Genomic DNA, 22,996 nt, shown 5'->3' with positions numbered 1-22,996 from the left:
GGGGCTTCCTGGAATGTCCCAGCCCAAGATCCAGGGCCACCCTGACATCTGGCTCCTCCTCCAGCTGAGCCGGCTGCTGCTCAGGGCACTGCTGCTGCTGCTTCTCCACCTCCAGCTGTTCCACCTCCTCACAGGCCTCCAGGACCTTCTCAAGATGCTCTTCCTGCTCCCTGGGGGACAAGGAGGAATGGACAGGACACCTCCTGGGCTTGGAGAACCCCCTCCATCCACCTTCAGTCCCCCCTCCACAGGGCCAAGGAGCGGGAGGGGCCGGGACAGGGGGCAGACACTCACATCTTCACCTCCTCGGGGTGACTGCAACTGTCCTGCTCCTGGTCCTCCTGTACCTTCTGCTTTCTCAGCAGAGGCGCCTCCTCCTCCTCCTTCAGGTGCCACTCTTTCTCCTGAGGAGGGAAGGGCCGCCCAGCTGAGAGGGAGCAAGGAACAGGCAGGCACCAGCAGAGGCCTGGGTCTCCCAGACTCCCTTCTTCCCTCCCCCTTCCCGTAGGAGGCCCACCTTCCCCCCACCCCAACTGCCTGGAGCCAAAAGGGGGCTGTGTCCCAGGCAGGACTTGAACCCGGGTGTGAGGTCAGCCATCTCTCCACATGCTGTAACAAATGTTATTGACATGAACGGGGCCAAAGGGAGAGGGGGTCACTGCCCAGTGCTGCACCCTGCCTCTTGTCAGTGTGGCCTCCCAGGACTGGCATGGCCACTAAGTAACTGGCTAGGGGGGCTTGGACCCCTGCTCCCCCTCTCTGAGATCCAAGACCCGTCATCTGTAAAATGGGCTCATTATCCTTCATCTACAACCCTCCCACAGTGGTTGCACAGAAGCCATCCTGGAACGCCCAGACTCCAGGCTTGGGGTCTGCCTTGGCTTCTCTTGATGGACATAGTGAAGATGTCCCCAGGTGACATCAGGGCACCACGATCCAGAGAGGGAAGGGGCTTAGCCAGGACCACACGTGCAAGACACAGAAAGCCAGTGTTCAGACCCCCGAAAAGCCATGGGCAGAGTCTAGTCTGGTGGTGTAGCCAAATGGTCAGTCCCAGGGACCCGAGAATAACTGAGCCTGCCACTCTGAGTGGAAGGCAGCCCCACAAGTTAGCTGCGCTCTGCTCGGCCTCAGAGAGCAGGACCAGAAGGGATCAAAATTAGGAGGAGGCCAAAAGGAGCACGAAACGGAGCTTTCTGATTTAACTCAACGCACTTTTACTTGGGTCTACCGTGTGTGAGCATCATGCCCACAACCAGAGCCACCCTTGCTTTTACAAACAGTAAAGCTATTCAAAAATGTAACAAACTGCCTTGTGAAGTAGTGAGGCCTCATGCTCTGAGGTGTTCCAGTAAAGGCTAGACAGACAACCACCTGTCAGGATGCCATGGAGGGAATGCCTCCCTTTGACAGAACTTAGGGCTGGAAACCCCTCCAGTTCTGAGCAGTCTCCCGCAGTCCATTTACCACAGAGACACCAGTAAGGGATCGCTCCCCCCATGGTGGCACAAGGAACCCAAGGTTTTCCACAAGGACATCACTGCCAGCTCCCCAAAGGCCACAGAGTTCCAAGAATAGGGCAAGGAAAGAGCCTACAAGGGGGCAGCTGCTGCTGCCAGAGGGCATTTCCTCCCCATTTCTCCAGGGAGAAAGTCCCTTCAACAAGTGACATGCCTGGGAACTCGGCTCCTATCTCCCTTCCTTCCCTCACGGTGTGCTGGAAAGAGTGCTTGAGGTCACTCACAGACCAGTTCACAGGCCAGGAGTGGAGTAAACACCTCTTCTGACATCATACCACTCTGGAAGAACTGAAAACTTACAGGTGCCTAGAAGGATCTCTGACAGCAGCTGCACAGAACCCTTGAAGCCCAGGACAGTACACCCTCCACCCTGGAAGCAAAGCCCTACTTTGGGTTAAAGTCAAGTAATAGGCTGAGAAAGAGCAAACAACAGAAAAAAACTCAGACTATAGAAACTTACTTTGGTGACAAAGAAGATCAAAACACACACTCAGCAGAAGGCAACAAAGTCAAAGCTCCTACATCCAAAGCCTCCACGGGTTGTTCTCAGGCCATGGAAGAGCTCAAAAAGGAGTTTGAAAATCAAATTAGAGAAGTGGAGGAAAAAGTGGGAAGAAAAAGGAGTGATGCAAGAAAATCATGAAAAACAAATCAACAGCTTGCTAAAGGAGACACAAAAAATTACTGAAGAAAATAATACCTCAAAGAAACAGACTAGGCTATATGGAAAAAGAGACACAAAAATTAACTGAAGAAAAAGAAAACTCCTTAAAAAGTAGAACTGGCCACATTGAAAAGGAGGTACAAAAGCTCACTGAAGAAAATTGTTCCTCAAAAATTAGAATGATCAAATGAAAGCTAATGACATTATGAGAAATCAAGAAACAATCAAACAAAGCCAAAAGAATGAAAAAAAAGAATACGATATGAAATATCTCATTGGAAAAACTGACCTGGACCATAGATCCAGGAGAGATAATCTAAAAATTATTGGACTACATGAAAGCCATGATTTAAAAAAGAGCCTAGACATCATCTTTCAGGAAGTTATCAAGGAAAACTGCCCAGATATTCTAGAACCAGAGAATAAAACAGAAACTGAAAGAACCTAACGATCACCTCCTGAAAGAGATCCCAAAATGAAAACACCCAGGAATATGGTAGTCAAATTCCAGAGCTCCCAGATCAAGGAGAAAATATTGCAGGCATCCAGAAAGAAAGAATTCAACTATGGTGGAACACAATAGGGAGAACACAAGATTCAGCAGCTTGTACATTAAAGGATCAGAGGGTTTGGAATATGATATTCTGGAGGGCAAAAGAGGTATGATTACAACCAAGATTCACCTACCCCGAAAAACTGAGTGTAATCATCAGGGGAAAAATGGATATTCAATGAGATAGAGTTCTTTCAGACATTTTTTGATGAAAAGGCCAGAGCTGAATAGAAAATTTGACTTTCAAAGACAAGGATCAAGAGAAGCATAAAAAGGTAAACAGGAAAGAAAAATCATAAAGGACTTCATAAGGTTAAACTGTTTTTTACATTCATACATGGGGAGATATTTGTAACTCATAAGAACGTTCTCATTGTTAGTGTAGTTAGAAGGTGTATATATATATAGACAGAGGATAGAGATGTGACGGATATGAAGGGATGATGTCTAAAAAACTACAGTGTGAAAAAGGAATGTACTGGGGGAAAGAAAGGGAGAGGTCAAACGGGGTAAATTATCTCACATAAAAGAGGCAAGAAAAAGCTTTTACAGTGGAGAGGAAGAGGGCGGAGGTGAGGGGGCATGAATGAACTTTACTCTCATCAAAATTGGCTCAAAGAGGGAATAAAATACACACACTCAATTGGGTGTAGAAATCTATCTTACCCTACAGGAAAGTAGGAGGGGAAGGGGATGAGGGGTGATAGAAGGGAGGGTATATTGAAGGAGGGGGTAGTTAGAAGCAAAACATTTTTTTAAGAGGGACAGGGTGAAAGGAGAGAGAATAGAATAAATGTGGGGGATAGGAGGGAGGGAAATACAGTTAGAAATAGTAACTGTGAAAAAAAAACTGAAGTTTTTCTTATAAAGACTTCATTTCTCAAATATATAGAGAACTGAGTCCAATTTATAAAAATAAGAGCCATTCCCCAGCTAATAAGTGATGAAAAGGTATGACCAGTTTTCAGATGAAATAATGGAAGCTATCCATGGCCATATGAAAAGACACTCTACCTCTCTATTGATTGGAGAAATGCAAATCAAAATGATCCTGAGGTACTACTTCATACCTATTAGACTGGCTAATAGGAGAGGAAAGGTCAGTGGAAAACGTTGGAGGGGATGTGGGAGAAACGAGACATTACTGGGCTGTTGGTGGAGTTGTGAGCAGATCCAACCCTTCTGTAGAACTATTTGGAACTGTGCCCAGCAGGCCGGGACACCTGTCACCTGAGGGGGCGGGGGCGGGAACGTGGGCACCCACACCTGAGGGGAAGAGGTCATTCGTTCATTCATTCTTTCATCGATTCATTAGTTCCACTGGACGTACACCCACTAACCATTACCGGGCCACACCCTCCGGGGGCTGGGGAGTCTCCTTCTGGGGGCTCCAGCCTCAGCAGCCACAGCCCCCCTCCCCCCTCCCTGCCCTCAGCTTCCGGCCTGTAAAATGGGAGCAGCCGCACTTGGGGAGGGCCCTGGCCGCGATACTCTCTCTGCTCGAGATCAATGCAAGGCCTCCTTTGACAGGCAGGGAAACTGAGGACTCAAGGGCCTGCCTCAGTTTCCCGGCTCCTCTCGGGCGTCGTCAGGCAGGGAGTAGGCCAAGCACGGGCCCGCGGAGGAGGAAGAGGAGGACTCGCCTCGCGGCTGGGGATGGGACTGGGCGGGGCCCGGCCTCTGCCCCCCTCAACTTCTGCTCCTGCACCCTCTCACCCGCCGCTCCTCCGCCCCCTCACCCATCGCTCCTCCGCCCCCCTCACCTGCGACCTCAGGAGGAGCCGCCTCAGGAACCGAGGCGTAGACTCTCCTGCTCCTGGAGGGTGGGGGTGGGGGGTGGGGAACCAGAGGCGTGAGGGATCATGGGGGACTCAGCCGCCCCGCCCCCAGCAGCCGAGCGCCTATTGGCCACAGGGGCTGTCAGTCAACGCTCGTTGTACCCGGCGTGGCAAAGCCACCCTGGATCCTATCTCAGAAGCCATTCTCTTGGTTTCAGACCTCCAGTCACCCCGTTCTTACTGGTCACTGCCATCAGGAACCTCCCTAGACCTCTCCTCCAGTCACCCCAGCCTACTGGCCACCCCTCGATCCCTCCCACATCCTTTCTGTTTATACTATCCCTCTCAGTCTCCGTGGATTTACTGGGATCCTATCTGGCCCACTTGCATTAGTGTTAGGAGTGTTCAGGTTCCTTAAAAGTCTGGCCAATATGGCGGGCCTTTCATAGACCTTGTTTTTCTTTGGCTTAAGGAAGGCTTGAGTCGGATTCATTGGGGCAAGACCGGGGTGTCCCTGTTTTGTGGTCCTAGCACCCCTAAACCTTAATAACCACCTCACCTCCCCGATGTCATGGTCCTCTTCGAGAACAAACGACAGACAACAACAATTTGCAGGATGCTGATCTTTACCTAGTTTCTGCAAAACTATTTTTCAGTTTTTCTAGCAATTTTTGTGAAATAGTGAGCTGTCCTCCCCAAAGTCTGGGTCTTTGGGTTTATCAAACACCAGATTACTAGGGTCATTTGCTATTACCGTGTATTGTGTACATAATCCACTCTACATATCCACCATCTCTTTCCCAGTACCCAAGTGTTTTGATAATTCCCGCTTTATAATACAGCTTGAGATCTGGTAAGGCTAAGCCGCCTTCCTTCACTTTTTTTTAAAAAATTAATTCTCTTGCGGGGCAGCTAGGTGGTGCAGTGAGTAGAGCACCCGCCCTGCAGTCAGGAGGACCTGAGTTCAAATCCGGCCTCAGACACTTGACACATGTACTAGCTGTGTGACCTTGGGCAAGTCACTTAACCTGGATTGCCCCGCCAAAAAAAGAAAAAAAAAAAGTTAATTCCCTTGAAACTCCCTTTTCTTGTTATTTTTTTCCTGTCTCTATAGAATAACTCTTTGGTAGTTGATTGGTATTGCACCGAATAAATAAATTAATTTAGGTAAAATTGCCTTTTTTATTATATTGGCTCGGCCTACCCATGAGCAATTAATATTTTTCCAATTGTTTAGATCTGACTTTATTTGTGTGAAATATATTTAGTCTCTCCTCCTTGTGCCCTGACCTTGAGCAGGGAATCTTTTCTTACTTATAATAAATCCTGACAGTTTCATTCCAAGTACTCCCCTTTCTCCCTTGGCTGACCCCACTCTTTATCCACCCCTCCCTCTCCTGGGAAATGCTTTACCTAGCGACCTTAAATTGCCACAGAAAGCTTTTGATTGATTGTGTACTCTAAGAGGGCCTGAAAGGTTGCCCCCTGGAGGCTGAATGTGCTGTTAGCTAGAGCTGATTCCTTAGCTGGCCTCCTATCCTTGACCCTCTGTTATGGGACCCTCAAAGCTCCCAAGCAGTGGAGAGAATTCCCCAACGTTATCATTCCCTAGGCAGTTAGTAATGGTACACTGTGGGCAGGACCCGGCTTCCTCATCTTGCACCCTCCCCTTTGCTGGTATCCTTTTCTGCTCTAGGCACCCTGGATTTATTGATCTGTATGGATCAGAGGTTGCCAAACTTATTTAGCCTACTGTCCCCTTTAAAAAAAAAACAGCTCAGCGCCCCCCTGGAAATCTACTTTCTTTGACCCTTTAAGAGTTCTTTTTTAAATTTGCATCATTTCAAAAAAATAGAAATTAAAAAAAAGACATCTTAAATTTAATAATTCACTGCAAATTTGTGATTTATTTCCTGCACTGAAATTTTGATGATGCAATATTACATCATATAACCATATAGTATCATATTGTAAACAAGTTGTTACATGCACATTTTCCTGCTGATGCATGCTAGACTTTGCAACAATGCCTGATACATTCTTCGGCTATCACTTGCTTGTTAAGACCTTTCAGTGAACTTGACCACTGATCAGTTATAACCTGTGTTTTATGTGCTTTTTTGGAAAATAATGTAATAGCTATGACTTTAACACAGTTACACAGCACATAAAACATATATGAATAGTTTTTCAAATTTTTTTCTCTTCTTTGCTTTCCTTATGCTTCCACTGCTCCCTTATTTTTACTCATCACCCTCCCAATTGCATCTGAGGCTACCACTGCTCCGCTAGATTGTTCCAGTGCCCCCCGAGGGCAATATTGCCCACTTTTGGAACCTATGTGTAGATGCTTTTCTTTCCAGTAGAATGAATGCGTGTAAGCGCCTTGAGGTCAGGGGCTGGTTTTGCTCATCCTTATTCTTATCTTTCCTCTTAGGCACACAGTGAGGGCTCAATCAATGGGTGATTGGTTGGGCAATTGAAATTCAAGCTGATTTCTCCTGGCAGCTACTAGATGTGGGGGAGGGGGATGTCACTATGAAAGGACTTGGGGGAGGGAGAGAGCCAGGGATTCTAAGAGGCAGAGGTGAAGAAGCACATTTTGGCTTATACAAAGGTGTGGAGATGGGAGGTGGCATACTGTGTGTGAGGACCTGTGAGTCCACAGTGCCTAATAGGAAAGTATCCTCTTTTATACTTCCACAAGCACCTACTATGTGCTTCATCTGCAGATTATTCTTGCTCTTGGAAGAGGACCATGGCACCAGGAAGGTGATGTCATGATTTGCAAGTGAATTCGATTTAAGTGAGGGACTGTTGTGTACAGTCACCCACCTCACTTTCTCTTCCAGAGCCATCTGGGCCCAGTGGCAAGATATAGATCAGGATGACTGGAGATAAGCCTGCATGCAGCAGGACACCTTAGACTTTTTAAGCCAGGGTCTTCCCTAGGCCTCAGTTTGACTGAGGCAACACCCACTCAGTGATTAAGGCTAGGTAAGAAATGAGGCAAAGGATACTGTCTCTTACCTAGTCAAAAAATAGTCAACCTCAGAGGGGAAGACCCTCAGGGTTTCTGACCAAAACAAAAACAGTTTCTGTTTACATTCACTCCCAGTCATCAGGGCCCAAACAATGACCAGATGGGGCTTGGGCTGAAAAAGTATTGTTGGCCATTTAATGAGAGCTAGAGTGATTTGAGTGATTTCTTAAGAAATAAATCTAGCCTGTAAACCCAAAGATATTAGTACATCGTACTAAAAGGCACCATAGAAAATGAAGCAATATCCTTACTAAACATATATGCACCAAGTAGTATAGCATCCAAATTCTTAGAAGAGAAGTGAAGGGAGTAACAGGAAGAAACTGACAACAAAACCATACTAGTGGGGGACTTCAGCTTCCCCCTCTCTTAACTAGATAAATCTAACCACAAAATTAGCAAGAAATAAGTTAAGAAGGTGAATAGAATTTAAGAAAAAGTTAGATATTTCCCCAATTGATAAATGGTCAAAAGATTTGAACAGGCAGTTTTCTGACGAAGAAATTAAACATATCTATAGTAATATGAAAAAATACTCTAAATGACTATTGATTACAGAAATGCAAATCAAAACAACTCTTAGGTACCACATCATACCTATCAGATTGGCTAACATGACAAAACAGGAAAATGATAACTGCTGGAGAAGACGTGGGAAAATTGGAATACCACTGCATGCTTGGTGGAGTGGTGAACTGATGCAACTATTTTGGAGAAGGATTTGGAACTATGCCCAAAGGGCTATAAAATGTGCATACCCTTTGAATCAACAATGCCACTTCTAGGGCTGTATCCCAAAGAAACCATACAAATGGGAAAAGGACTCACATATACAAAAATATTTATAGCAGCTTTTTATGTGGTGGCCAAGAATTGGAAATTGAGGGGATGCCCATCAGCTGGGGAATGGCTGAACAAGTTGTGGTATATGAAATGGAATACTATTGTGCTATAAGCAATGATGAGCAGGAAGCCTTCAGGAAAATCTGGAAAGACTTATATGAACTGATGCTGAGTGAGGGGAGCACAACCAGGAGAATATTGTACACAGTTACAGACATATTGTGCGAAGACTGATTCTGATAGACTTAGCTCTCTCAGCAATGCAAGGATCTAAGACAACCCCAAAAGACTCACGATGGAAAATGCTGTCCACATCCAGAGAAAGAACTTTGGAGTCTGAACGAGGACAGAAGCATACTATTTGTTCTCTTTCTTTTTTTCTCTTTCCCATAGTTCATTCCATTGGTTAGAATTCTTCTTTACCACATGACTAATGTGAAAATATGTTTGATATCAACGTATATGTAGAGCCTGTATCAGATTGCATGCTGTTCTGGGGAAGGAGGAGGGGAGAGGGAGAAAATGTAAAACTCAAAAGCTTGTGGAACTGAATCTTGTAAACTAAAATAGATAGATAGATACATGGATGGATAGATAGGTAGATAGATAGATAGATAGATAGATAGACAGATATTAAGTTAGATATGGTAGACCTCTGGAGAAAATTGAATGGAGATAGAAAAGAATATACCTTTTTCACAGTGGTACATGGCACTAAAGAAAAACTGACCATGTATTATGGCATAGAAACCTCACAATCCAGTGCAGAAACGAAGAAATATTAAATGCATCCTTTTCAGATCATGGTGCAGTAAAAATTACATGTAATAAAGGGCCATGGAAAGATAAACTAAAAATTAATCGGAAACTAAATAATCTAATCCTAAAGAATGAGTGGGTTAAACAACAAATCAGAGAAACAATCAATAACTTCATCCATGAGAAGGGCAAGAATGAGACAACACACCAAAACTTATGGGATACAGATCAATGAATTGGGCACACAACTAAAAAAGATAGAAAAAAATTTAAAATTGCCAATTCAATATCAAATTAGAAATACTGAAAACCAAAGGAGAGATTAATAAAATTGAAATCAAGAAAACTATCGAACTAATAAATAAAACCAAGAGCTGGTTTTATGAAAAATCCAATAAAATTGACAAACCTTTGGTTAATTTGATTTAAAAAAGAAAGAAGAAAATCAAATTACCAGTATCAAAAATGAAAAGGGTGAATTCACCACCAACACAAAAGAAATTAAAACAATAATTAGGAACAGTTTTGCCCAATTTTGCCAATAAATTTGACAATCTTAGTGAAATGGATGAATATTCATGAAAATATGAATTGCCCAGAAGAGCCAGTAAAATACTTCAAGACCTCTATCTCAGAAAAAAGAAACTGAACAAGTTCTCAATTAACTCACTAGGAAAAAGTCTCCAGGGCCAGATAGATTTACAAGTGAATTCTATCAAACATTTGAAAAACAATTCCAATACTATACAGACTATTTGGGAAAATAGGCAAAGAAGGAATACTATCAAATTCTTTTTTGACACAAATATGAAAGAAAATAATAGACCAATTTCCCTAAGGATTATAGATGCAAAAATTTTAAATAAAATATTACCAAAAAGATTATAGCAACTTATCAAGAGAATAATACACTATGACCAGGTAGGATTTATTCCAGGAATGTGGGGTGGTTCAGTATTAGGAAAACTATCAGTATAATTGATCGTATCAACAATAAAACTAAGAGAAACCATATGATTATCTCAACAGATGCAGAAAAAGCTTTTGACAAAATACAACACCCATTCTTATTAAAAATACACTGGAGAACATAAGAACAAATGGAGCCTTCCTTAAAATGATAAGTAGCATCTACCCAAAACCATCAGCAGGTCTTATATGTAATGGGGATAAGCTAGAAGCATTTCCAATAAGATCAAGGGTGGAACAAGGATGTCCATTATCACCACTGTTATTCAACATAGTAGTAGAAACTTTAGCTTTAGCAATAAGAGAAGAAAAAGAAATTGAAGGAATTAGAATAGGCAAAGAAGAAACAAAGCTATCCCTCTTTGCAGATGATGTGATGATATACTTAGACAATCCTAGAGAATCAAGTATAAAACTACTTGAAATATAAAAGACGAAGAAAAAGCTCTTACCATAAAGGGCAAGAGGTTGAAGGTGAGAGAGAATGAGTGAACCTTACCCTCATTGGATTTCGCTTAAGGAGAGAATAACATACACACTCAGTTGGGTATGGAAATCTACCTTACCCTACAAGAAAGTAGGGGGAAAGGGGATAAGAGAGGTTGGCATGATCGAGGTGGGGCAAATGGGAGGAGGGGGTAATCAGAAGCAAACACTTTTGAGGAGGGACAGGGTCAAAGGAGAAAACAGAATAAATGGGGAGTGGGAGGGGAGAGGAGAGAGGGAAATATAGTTAGCCTTTCACAACATGACTGTTATGAAAGTGTTTTTGCATGACTACACATGTATAACCTACTTCAAATTGCTTACTTTCTCAATGAGGGTGGGTGGGGAGGGAGGAAGGGTGGGAACGTGGAACTCAGAGTTTTAAAAAAAGAATGTTAAAAATTGTTTTTACATGCAACTGGGAAATAAGATATACAGGCAATGGTATATAGAAACCTATCCTACCTTACAGGAAAATAGAAGGGAAGGGGATAAGGGGGAGGGGCAGTGATAGAAGGAAGGGCAGATTGGGAAAAGATGTAATCAGAATGCATGTGATCTTGGAGTGGAGGGAGGGGAGAGATGGGGAGAAAATTTGGAACTCAAAATCTTGTGGAAGCAAATGTTGAAAACTAAAAATAAACTGATTAATTAATAAAAAAAGATGAAAAATGAACTATTTCAAATAATAAACAACTGTAGCAAAGTTTCAGGATATAAAATATACCCACGTAAATCATCGGTATATCTATATAATACTAACAAAGCCCAACAGCAAGAGATAGAAAAAGAAATGCCATTTAAAGTTGCTGTAGACATCATAAAATATTTGGGAGTCTAATGGCCAAAACAAGCCCAGGAACTATATGAACATAATTACAAAACACTTTTCACATCAATAAAGTGAGAGCTAAATAACTGGAGAAACAAAACTTTCTCGTCGGTAGGCTGAGCTAATGTAATAAAAATGACAACTCTACCTAAATCAATTTACTTATTCAGTGCCATGCAATCAAGCTAGCAATAAAAATTATTTTATAGAGCTAGAAAAAAATAACAAAATTCATCTGAAAGAACAAAAGATCCAGAAAATCAAGCCAATTAACGAGATGAAATGCAAGGGAAGATGGCCTAGCCATACAAGAGCTTAAAGAGTATCATAAAGCAGCAATAATCAAGATTACTTGGTACTGGCTAAGAAATAGAGGGGCAGATCACTGGAATAGTTTAGGTACACAGGACACAGGAGTCAATGATTATAAACCCAAAGACTCCAGCTTCTGGGATAAGAACTCACTATTTGACAAAAACTTCTGGGGAAATTGGAAAGTAGTATGACAGAAACTAGGCATAGACCAACATCTTATACCACACACCAAAATAAAGTTAAAATGTGTACATGATTTAGATGTAGAGGCTGATATTATAAGCAAATTAAGAGAGCAAGGAATAGTTTACCTGTCAGATTTGTGGAGAATGGAGGAATTTATGACCAAACAAGAGATGGAGAACACTATGAAATGCTATCCACATCCAGAGAAAGAACTTGGGAGTCTGAATGTAGATGGAAGCAAACTATTTGCTCACCTTTTCTTTGGGTGATTTGTTTTGTTTCTTCTTTCTCATAGTTTCTCCCATTGGTTCTATTTCTTTACAACATGACTAAGGTGAAAATAGGTTCAATATGAATGCATATGTAGAGCCCACATCAAATTACATGTAATCTTGGGGTGGGGGAGGGGAGAAAATTTGGAATTCAAAATATTATGGAGGTGAATGTTGAAAAGTGAAAATAAACAAACTAATTCATAAACACACACACACACACACACACACACACACAATAATTTGTTACTGACCCCAGCAGCAGCTGCAATGTTCTTGCCCTCCTTCTGCTCCTCCAGCAGCTCCTTCTGCTCCTGGTACTGACACTCCTCCTGGGGCCAACAGAGAACATTTGTGTCCTGAAAACCACGACCCCCCTGCCCAAGGTACTGCCTTCCACCTCCTGCCCTGTTCCCAGAAAAAGCCTGAGACCAGGTTAGCAGCCTCAGAATGGGCCATAGGGAGAAGGGGCATGGCTGCAGCCAGAACCAAGGACATGTCAGTGCACAGAGAAGGAGACCAAGGCCCACCTGGGCACCACCCCCCGCCCCCGCCACTGCCTCACCTTCTTCCTCTTCTCCTCTACTTCCTTCAGTAATCTCTCCTTCTCTTGCTGCTCCCTGAAATCCAAGAGCCCAAGCTCGTCAGTAACCAGCAGGAAAACCCACCCCACAGCACCACCTGCCACTATCCCCAGGGCTCCACACATCACTCTCCACCTGCTGTTGGAAATAGGACTCAGGATTTTAAAGAGGAGAAACAGCATCAGGAAGGAAGCCAGTAGAATGTAAGCTCCCAGATGGCAGGGTCTAGTTTGTTCCTATCTGTGTACCCCTAGTACCTAGAAACAGTATCTTGTACATAATAAGCACTTAATAAATGTTCAGTGAATTGAACTGTTTTTTTTGTTCTATCTTTCCCAAGGACATTCACAAACAGAGGAAAAGTGGAACCTAAATGTCTAAGCCCTTGTGTCTCTCTCCAGCACCACATACATTTCATCCATTATTCCAAGCTGGGACATATGCTGACAGAGCTGGGAGTGGACACTGGCTCCCGCCAGAGCATCCCTCCTTCTACAGGCCTCTGAATAGGCCCCAGGGCTCAGGATCCCAACTAATGCACTTGGAAGACCTCACAGAGATGGTTCAGAGATCAAATGAGACCCTGTGTCAAGTGCTTTGAAACCAAATGAAATGACTAATGTAAGAGATGCACAAATATACATGTAAGTATATGGGTGTAATTTAATATCTGGACCAGTAATTTCATCTGAGCAGGGAACTTAGTGTAGAAAGTGCCTCACTCAGTGTACATGGGGCCACATGTTACAAATGATGTGTGTTAGATGAGTGTGTATGAAGTGATATGTAACCTACATAACCTGCCTTTACCTCATCTCTCCTCTTTCCCTGTACCTTCCCACCTCATCCTCTGACTTCTGAGAGTCCAAAATGTTAAAAGGGTTGTAGCTGCCACTGCCTCCCAGAATGCTACAGGCTGTCCTCAATGAGCCAAAGAATCAGACAAGAGATTGGCTTAAAAACTGAGTATAATAATCCTACAGAGGGAAAAAATATACCTTGTATAGAGTAGAAGATGTTCAAATGTTCTTGACGAAAAGCCCAGAGCTGAGTACCAACTTTGAAATGCAAACACGGGAGTCAAGGGAAGCCTAGAAAAGCAAGAAAACAAGGGGTTATTGATTGACTGTGTGACAGGCCTGGAGATGCCTCTCCCACCTGGGTACAGGCAGACCAACTTGTTGATGACATGGCACAAAATTGAAGCAATTCTGTCTTAAATTAACTAGTAACTCGGGAAAAAGTGCAAAGTGTACAGGACAAGCATTTTCCTACAGAAGTTTTTTCTGTAAAAGGAACCCAAGTCCACACCTGATCTCCTCTCCAAGTGGAGAGATGCCAGCTAAAAATACAAAGTGATCTGTAAAACCTCATGGAGGACCAGGGTGGAAGGTTAATTAGGAGCAGGGCTTCCTCAGAAAGCAACAGGAAAATAAGCTTATACCAGATGTGGCTGAAGACCCCAAGTGAGCGGATCATCCTGAAAGCAACTAAGGCTGGAACACCAAACAGATGGAAAAATGGAAAAGATTTACCAATTTCTCTAGCGAGTTTCTTTTTAATTCTTTAACTTCCCGGGCCCAGCTGTGCTACCTGAGGAGACAGAGAGGGCTCTCAGCCACAATGAGAGGCCACAGCTACAAGGGGAGAGGTTGGAGCCACACTGACATGGTGGGAGTATCTACCAAAGAGGGAACAAGGCAACTGGGGAAGGGCTGATCAAATTGTGATCTATGAGTGTAACAGAATATGATCCTGCAGCAGGAAATGACCAATGAGACATTCAGGAAGATGTGGGAAAACTCCAATGACCTGGTACCGAGAGAAGGAGAGCCAGGAGAAGATGGGGCACGATGACAAAGTGGTGTCAGCTGGAAAGCGTAAGGAAAGGACAATGAACTGAACCGCTACACTGATGATCCCTCTCATTCCCAGGATTCACCCTTTGCTGCAGGGAAGGGGACGGCACGATGCTGCCCACATGGGGTCGGTGCACTTTACCTTTCCTTCACACAAAGAAGAATGCAATGGGTGCAGGAAGGGGAGCATGTCTGTCAAACATTAATAAAACTTACTTTTAAAACGCATAAATAAAAATAAACACTTCCTTGGGCTTGAATCGTTCTGCCACAATTACTACGGGTGTTATAAGCAAGTCTTTTAACTCGTCCAAGCCTGTTTCCTTATCTGCAAGGTGGGGATAATACCTGCAAATGTACACTCTCAAAATTGTTGTGAGACCTTAAAAAAGTGAAGGAGATGGGCCCAGCTGCCTACACTGGAAACAAAGTAGAAGAAGAATCCATCGTTCCCCGAGGATTCCATACAGGTGGATAGTCACCCCAGTGGGTACCTGCACAAATGAAGGAAAAAGGCCTTGACTTTGCATCTGCTATGTACTGAGTGCGAGGGATCAAGGCACTTTCTGGAGTTCTAAGAACTAAGGAGAAACAGTTCCTCGGGAAGACAATGAGCTGGGCCCAGAACGGTGAAGGAAGAATGAAGCAGAACAGGGTCTGTCTGGGGCATCATGCAGATCCTCCATGACCCCAACTGCTCCCAGACCTGAAAATCCATCGTCTCCATGGCCTCGCTCTGCCAGCGAAGCGCGCCCTCGGGCTCCCCCAAAGTGGTGGGCAACTACGGAACAGGGCCCAGCATGACAGCATGAGTCTCACGACAGAGCCTAATTATCATCCCCACTTTTCAGGAAAAGAAACTGAGTCTTGTAGGAGGGAAGAGATGGGTTCCAAGCCATCCTGAGAGTAAACAATGGAGCCAAGACACAGGCCTAGAATTAAATGCAGTCCCAAACATCTCCCACACACCCCCTACCCCAGGCAGAGTTTGGCAAAGCCCCCGGGGGTCTGCTGGGATCTCATTCACACTCAGTCTCTCTCAGTCACATACACACCCAGTCCCTTTCACACATTCACAATCTCACAGCCTGCCTCTCTCTCACACACATACTCATATTCACACACAAACTCACACACACACACACACACACACACACGTACACACACACACACACACACAAAAACACCCATAGGCAGGGAAGCCAGGCCCTCACCACAACGCCTGCAGCCTCTCCTGCTCCCGCTCAAGGTCCAGCTGCTGCTCCTGCTGCTCCCCGGTCCCTTGGGCCTTGGCCCCCTTCTGCAGAAGCTCCTCTTCCTCCTTTTCTTCTTCTTCTTCCTCCTCCTCCTCCTCTTTTTCCAGCTGCTCCTGGTTCCTTCCCTCTTCTTCCTCCTGGAGGTGTGACAGAGAGGGCACCCGGTCAGGCAGGCCGGGGAGGGGAGCACAGGCCAGGTTGGGGGTGAAGTGGGCAGAGCAGAGCCAACCCCAGCCCTTCCAGCTCTAAGTCAATGACAGTACATGAGCCTTCCTTGTGGAATCCAAATTTCCAAAATGCCCCATGTCTGAGTGTGGAATGAATATTCTGGGTAGAGAACAATTGGGCTTGGCCCCCAGAAAAGAACAGGCCGGGGGGGGGAGCACTCATCCCACGCAGAAGCCACCTCTTCCTGCTGTCCACGTGGGAAGGGCGGAGAGCTGCTAAGAGTGTTTCTCTATCCGTGCCCGCCCCCTTTGCCCCATGCCAAGGAAGAATGATGGTGACAACCGCATTTCTACAGTGCTTGGCTTGGGTCACTTTACTGGCTCCTTACCAACAATTCTAGGACCCAAGTGGAAATTTACAGAAGAGGAAACTGAGGCAGGCAGCCATTAAGTGACTAGCCCAGGGTTGCAAGGGCATTAAGTGCTGAGGTCAATCTGAATTCGGATCCTCCAGACTTGAGGCCCAGCACAAGGGGCCTGTCTTAGCCCTTATCCTTCGGGGACTGAGGATGGACAGCTCTGCTCCTGCCTCCCTGGGCCTCCATCCCCTCCCCCAGCCCGGGGCTTCCTGGAATGTCCCAGCCCAAGATCCAGGGCCACCCTGACATCTGGCTCCTCCTCCAGCTGAGCCGGCTGCTGCTCAGGGCACTGCTGCTGCTGCTTCTCCACCTCCAGCTGTTCCACCTCCTCACAGGCCTCCAGGACCTTCTCAAGATGCTCTTCCTGCTCCCTGGGGGACAAGGAGGAATGGACAGGACACCTCCTGGGCTTGGAGAACCCCCTCCATCCACCTTCAGTCCCCCCTCCACAGGGCCAAGGAGCGGGAGGGGCCGGGACAGGGGGCAGACACTCACATCTTCACCTCCTCGGGGTGACTGCAACTGTCCTGCTCCTGGTCCTCCTGTACCTTCTGCTTTCTCAGCAGAGGCGCCTCCTCCTCCTCCTTCAGGTGCCACTCTTTCTCCTGAGGAGGGAAGGGCCGCCCAGCTGAGAGGGAGCAAGGAACAGGCAGGCACCAGCAGAGGCCTGGGTCTCCCAGACTCCCTTCTTCCCTCCCCCTTCCCGTAGGAGGCCCACCTTCCCCCCACCCCAACTGCCTGGAGCCAAAAGGGGGCTGTGTCCCAGGCAGGACTTGAACCCGGGTGTGAGGTCAGCCATCTCTCCACATGCTGTAACAAATGTTATTGACATGAACGGGGCCAAAGGAAGAGGGGGTCACTGCCCAGTGCTGCACCCTGCCTCTTGTCAGTGTGGCCTCCCAGGACTGGCATGGCCACTAAGTAACTGGCTAGGGGGGCTTGGACCCCTGCTCCCCCTCTCTGAGATCCAAGACCCGTCATCTGTAAAATGGGCTCATTATCCTTCATCTACAACCCTCCCACAGTGGTTGCACAGAAGCCATCCTGGAACGCCCAGACTCCAGGCTTGGGGTCTGCCTTGGCTTCTCTTGATGGACATAGTGAAGATGTCCCCAGGTGACATCAGGGCACCACGATCCAGAGAGGGAAGGGGCTTAGCCAGGACCACACGTGCAAGACACAGAAAGCCAGTGTTCAGACCCCCGAAAAGCCATGGGCAGAGTCTAGTCTGGTGGTGTAGCCAAATGGTCAGTCCCAGGGACCCGAGAATAACTGAGCCTGCCACTCTGAGTGGAAGGCAGCCCCACAAGTTAGCTGCGCTCTGCTCGGCCTCAGAGAGCAGGACCAGAAGGGATCAAAATTAGGAGGAGGCCAAAAGGAGCACGAAACGGAGCTTTCTGATTTAACTCAACGCACTTTTACTTGGGTCTACCGTGTGTGAGCATCATGCCCACAACCAGAGCCACCCTTGCTTTTACAAACAGTAAAGCTATTCAAAAATGTAACAAACTGCCTTGTGAAGTAGTGAGGCCTCATGCTCTGAGGTGTTCCAGTAAAGGCTAGGCAGACAACCACCTGTCAGGATGCCATGGAGGGAATGCCTCCCTTTGACAGAACTTAGGGCTGGAAACCCCTCCAGTTCTGAGCAGTCTCCCGCAGTCCATTTACCACAGAGACACCAGTAAGGGATCGCTCCCCCCATGGTGGCACAAGGAACCCAAGGTTTTCCACAAGGACATCACTGCCAGCTCCCCAAAGGCCACAGAGTTCCAAGAATAGGGCAAGGAAAGAGCCTACAAGGGGGCAGCTGCTGCTGCCAGAGGGCATTTCCTCCCCATTTCTCCAGGGAGAAAGTCCCTTCAACAAGTGACATGCCTGGGAACTCGGCTCCTATCTCCCTTCCTTCCCTCACGGTGTGCTGGAAAGAGTGCTTGAGGTCACTCAGACCAGTTCACAGGCCAGGAGCGGAGTAAACACCTCTCCTGAGATCATACCACTCTGGAAGAACTGAAAACTTACAGGTGCCTAGAAGGATCTCTGACAGCAGCTGCACAGAACCCTTGAAGCCCAGGGCAGTACACCCTCCACCCTGGAAGCAAAGCCCTACTTTGGGTTAAAGTCAAGTAATAGGCTGAGAAAGAGCAAACAACAGAAAAAAACTCAGACTATAGAAACTTACTTTGGTGACAAAGAAGATCAAAACACACACTCAGCAGAAGGCAACAAAGTCAAAGCTCCTACATCCAAAGCCTCCACGGGTTGTTCTCAGGCCATGGAAGAGCTCAAAAAGGAGTTTGAAAATCAAATTAGAGAAGTGGAGGAAAAAGTGGGAAGAAAAAGGAGTGATGCAAGAAAATCATGAAAAACAAATCAACAGCTTGCTAAAGGAGACACAAAAAATTACTGAAGAAAATAATACCTCAAAGAAACAGACTAGGCTATATGGAAAAAGAGACACAAAAATTAACTGAAGAAAAAGAAAACTCCTTAAAAAGTAGAACTGGCCACATTGAAAAGGAGGTACAAAAGCTCACTGAAGAAAATTGTTCCTCAAAAATTAGAATGATCAAATGAAAGCTAATGACATTATGAGAAATCAAGAAACAATCAAACAAAGCCAAAAGAATGAAAAAAGAGAATACGATATGAAATATCTCATTGGAAAAACTGACCTGGACCATAGATCCAGGAGAGATAATCTAAAAATTATTGGACTACCTGAAAGCCATGATTTAAAAAAGAGCCTAGACATCATCTTTCAGGAAGTTATCAAGGAAAACTGCCCAGATATTCTAGAACCAGAGAATAAAACAGAAACTGAAAGAACCTAACGATCACCTCCTGAAAGAGATCCCAAAATGAAAACACCCAGGAATATGGTAGTCAAGTTCCAGAGCTCCCAGATCAAGGAGAAAATATTGCAGGCATCCAGAAAGAAAGAATTCAACTATGGTGGAACACAATAGGGAGAACACAAGATTCAGCAGCTTGTACATTAAAGGATCAGAGGGTTTGGAATATGATATTCTGGAGGGCAAAAGAGGTATGATTACAACCAAGATTCACCTACCCCGAAAAACTGAGTGTAATCATCAGGGGAAAAATGGATATTCAATGAGATAGAGTTCTTTCAGACATTTTTTGATGAAAAGGCCAGAGCTGAATAGAAAATTTGACTTTCAAAGACAAGGATCAAGAGAAGCATAAAAAGGTAAACAGGAAAGAAAAATCATAAAGGACTTCATAAGGTTAAACTGTTTTTTACATTCATACATGGGGAGATATTTGTAACTCATAAGAACGTTCTCATTGTTAGTGTAGTTAGAAGGTGTATATATAGACAGAGGATAGAGATGTGACGGATATGAAGGGATGATGTCTAAAAAACTACAGTGTGAAAAAGGAATGTACTGGGGGAAAGAAAGGGAGAGGTCAAACGGGGTAAATTATCTCACATAAAAGAGGCAAGAAAAAGCTTTTACAGTGGAGAGGAAGAGGGCGGAGGTGAGGGGGCATGAATGAACTTTACTCTCATCAAAATTGGCTCAAAGAGGGAATAAAATACACACACTCAATTGGGTGTAGAAATCTATCTTACCCTACAGGAAAGTAGGAGGGGAAGGGGATGAGGGGTGATAGAAGGGAGGGTATATTGAAGGAGGGGGTAGTTAGAAGCAAAACATTTTTTTAAGAGGGACAGGGTGAAAGGAGAGAGAATAGAATAAATGTGGGGGATAGGAGGGAGGGAAATACAGTTAGAAATAGTAACTGTGAAAAAAAAACTGAAGTTTTTCTTATAAAGACTTCATTTCTCAAATATATAGAGAACTGAGTCCAATTTATAAAAATAAGAGCCATTCCCCAGCTAATAAGTGATGAAAAGGTATGATCAGTTTTCAGATGAAATAATGGAAGCTATCCATGGCCATATGAAAAAACACTCTACCTCTCTATTGATTGGAGAAATGCAAATCAAAATGATCCTGAGGTACTACTTCATACCTATTAGACTGGCTAATAGGACAAGAAAGGTGAGTGGAAAACGTTGGAGGGGATGTGGGAGAAACGAGACATTACTGGGCTGTTGGTGGAGTTGTGAGCAGATCCAACCCTTCTGTAGAACTATTTGGAACTGTGCCCAGCAGGCGGGGACACCTGTCACCTGAGGGGGCGGGGGTGGGGGCGGGAACGTGGGCACCCACACCTGAGGGGAAGAGGTCATTCGTTCATTCATTCTTTCATCGATTCATTAGTTCCACTGGACGTACACCCACTAACCATTACCGGGCCACACCCTCCGGGGGCTGGGGAGTCTCCTTCTGGGGGCTCCAGCCTCAGCAGCCACAGCCCCCCTCCCCCCTCCCTGCCCTCAGCTTCCGGCCTGTAAAATGGGAGCAGCCGCACTTGGGGAGGGCCCTGGCCGCGATACTCTCTCTGCTCGAGATCAATGCAAGGCCTCCTTTGACAGGCAGGGAAACTGAGGACTCAAGGGCCTGCCTCAGTTTCCCGGCTCCCCTCGGGCGTCGTCAGGCAGTGAGTAGGCCAAGCACGGGCCCGCGGAGGAGGAAGAGGAGGACTCGCCTCGCGGCTGGGGATGGGACTGGGCGGGGCCCGGCCTCTGCCCCCCTCAACTTCTGCTCCTGCACCCTCTCACCCGCCGCTCCTCCGCCCCCTCACCCATCGCTCCTCCGCCCCCCTCACCTGCGACCTCAGGAGGAGCCGCCTCAGGAACCGAGGCGTAGACTCTCCTGCTCCTGGAGGGTGGGGGTGGGGGGTGGGGAACCAGAGGCGTGAGGGATCATGGGGGACTCAGCCGCCCCGCCCCCAGCAGCCGAGCGCCTATTGGCCACAGGGGCTGTCAGTCAACGCTCGTTGTACCCGGCGTGGCAAAGCCACCCTGGATCCTATCTCAGAAGCCATTCTCTTGGTTTCAGACCTCCAGTCACCCCGTTCTTACTGGTCACTGCCATCAGGAACCTCCCTAGACCTCTCCTCCAGTCACCCCAGCCTACTGGCCACCCCTCGATCCCTCCCACATCCTTTCTGTTTATACTATCCCTCTCAGTCTCCGTGGATTTACTGGGATCCTATCTGGCCCACTTGCATTAGTGTTAGGAGTGTTCAGGTTCCTTAAAAGTCTGGCCAATATGGCGGGCCTTTCATAGACCTTGTTTTTCTTTGGCTTAAGGAAGGCTTGAGTCGGATTCATTGGGGCAAGACCGGGGTGTCCCTGTTTTGTGGTCCTAGCACCCCTAAACCTTAATAACCACCTCACCTCCCCGATGTCATGGTCCTCTTCGAGAACAAACGACAGACAACAACAATTTGCAGGATGCTGATCTTTACCTAGTTTCTGCAAAACTATTTTTCAGTTTTTCTAGCAATTTTTGTGAAATAGTGAGCTTGTCCTCCCCAAAGTCTGGGTCTTTGGGTTTATCAAACACCAGATTACTAGGGTCATTTGCTATTACCGTGTATTGTGTACATAATCCACTCTACATATCCACCATCTCTTTCCCAGTACCCAAGTGTTTTGATAATTCCCGCTTTATAATACAGCTTGAGATCTGGTAAGGCTAAGCCGCCTTCCTTCACTTTTTTTTAAAAAATTAATTCTCTTGCGGGGCAGCTAGGTGGTGCAGTGAGTAGAGCACCCGCCCTGCAGTCAGGAGGACCTGAGTTCAAATCCGGCCTCAGACACTTGACACATGTACTAGCTGTGTGACCTTGGGCAAGTCACTTAACCTGGATTGCCCCGCCAAAAAAAGAAAAAAAAAAAGTTAATTCCCTTGAAACTCCCTTTTCTTGTTATTTTTTTCCTGTCTCTATAGAATAACTCTTTGGTAGTTGATTGGTATTGCACCGAATAAATAAATTAATTTAGGTAAAATTGCCTTTTTTATTATATTGGCTCGGCCTACCCATGAGCAATTAATATTTTTCCAATTGTTTAGATCTGACTTTATTTGTGTGAAATATATTTAGTCTCTCCTCCTTGTGCCCTGACCTTGAGCAGGGAATCTTTTCTTACTTATAATAAATCCTGACAGTTTCATTCCAAGTACTCCCCTTTCTCCCTTGGCTGACCCCACTCTTTATCCACCCCTCCCTCTCCTGGGAAATGCTTTACCTAGCGACCTTAAATTGCCACAGAAAGCTTTTGATTGATTGTGTACTCTAAGAGGGCCTGAAAGGTTGCCCCCTGGAGGCTGAATGTGCTGTTAGCTAGAGCTGATTCCTTAGCTGGCCTCCTATCCTTGACCCTCTGTTATGGGACCCTCAAAGCTCCCAAGCAGTGGAGAGAATTCCCCAACGTTATCATTCCCTAGGCAGTTAGTAATGGTACACTGTGGGCAGGACCCGGCTTCCTCATCTTGCACCCTCCCCTTTGCTGGTATCCTTTTCTGCTCTAGGCACCCTGGATTTATTGATCTGTATGGATCAGAGGTTGCCAAACTTATTTAGCCTACTGTCCCCTTTAAAAAAAAAAC

The 22,996-nt window shown here is 45.7% G+C and overlaps 1 protein-coding gene across 1 annotated transcript in view; it reads right to left on the bottom strand.

The window, feature by feature from the left end:
* Positions 1 to 21,794, bottom strand: part of LOC118833235 (inner centromere protein-like) — a 111,545-nt gene extending 89,751 nt beyond the window's left edge. The window contains exons 1-12 of the mRNA XM_036740599.1: positions 21,781 to 21,794; positions 21,207 to 21,259; positions 17,001 to 17,133; positions 16,753 to 16,876; positions 15,370 to 15,444; positions 14,624 to 14,675; positions 13,639 to 13,720; positions 12,786 to 12,840; positions 12,458 to 12,552; positions 4,501 to 4,553; positions 295 to 427; positions 47 to 170 (exon numbers count right to left, since the gene is read on the bottom strand). Coding sequence (XP_036596494.1) covers positions 47 to 170; positions 295 to 427; positions 4,501 to 4,553; positions 12,458 to 12,552; positions 12,786 to 12,840; positions 13,639 to 13,720; positions 14,624 to 14,675; positions 15,370 to 15,444; positions 16,753 to 16,876; positions 17,001 to 17,133; positions 21,207 to 21,259; positions 21,781 to 21,794 — 993 coding nt within the window. The remainder of the gene's footprint in view (positions 1 to 46; positions 171 to 294; positions 428 to 4,500; positions 4,554 to 12,457; positions 12,553 to 12,785; positions 12,841 to 13,638; positions 13,721 to 14,623; positions 14,676 to 15,369; positions 15,445 to 16,752; positions 16,877 to 17,000; positions 17,134 to 21,206; positions 21,260 to 21,780) is intronic.
* Between the last annotated feature and the right edge of the window lie 1,202 nt (positions 21,795 to 22,996).

The sequence above is a fragment of the Trichosurus vulpecula genome (assembly GCF_011100635.1).
Source record: "Trichosurus vulpecula isolate mTriVul1 chromosome X unlocalized genomic scaffold, mTriVul1.pri SUPER_X_unloc_5, whole genome shotgun sequence".
Lineage (NCBI taxonomy): Eukaryota > Metazoa > Chordata > Mammalia > Diprotodontia > Phalangeridae > Trichosurus > Trichosurus vulpecula.
The sequence above is the reverse complement of the archived record's forward strand: the minus strand, read 5'-3'. Positions and strand labels throughout refer to the sequence as shown.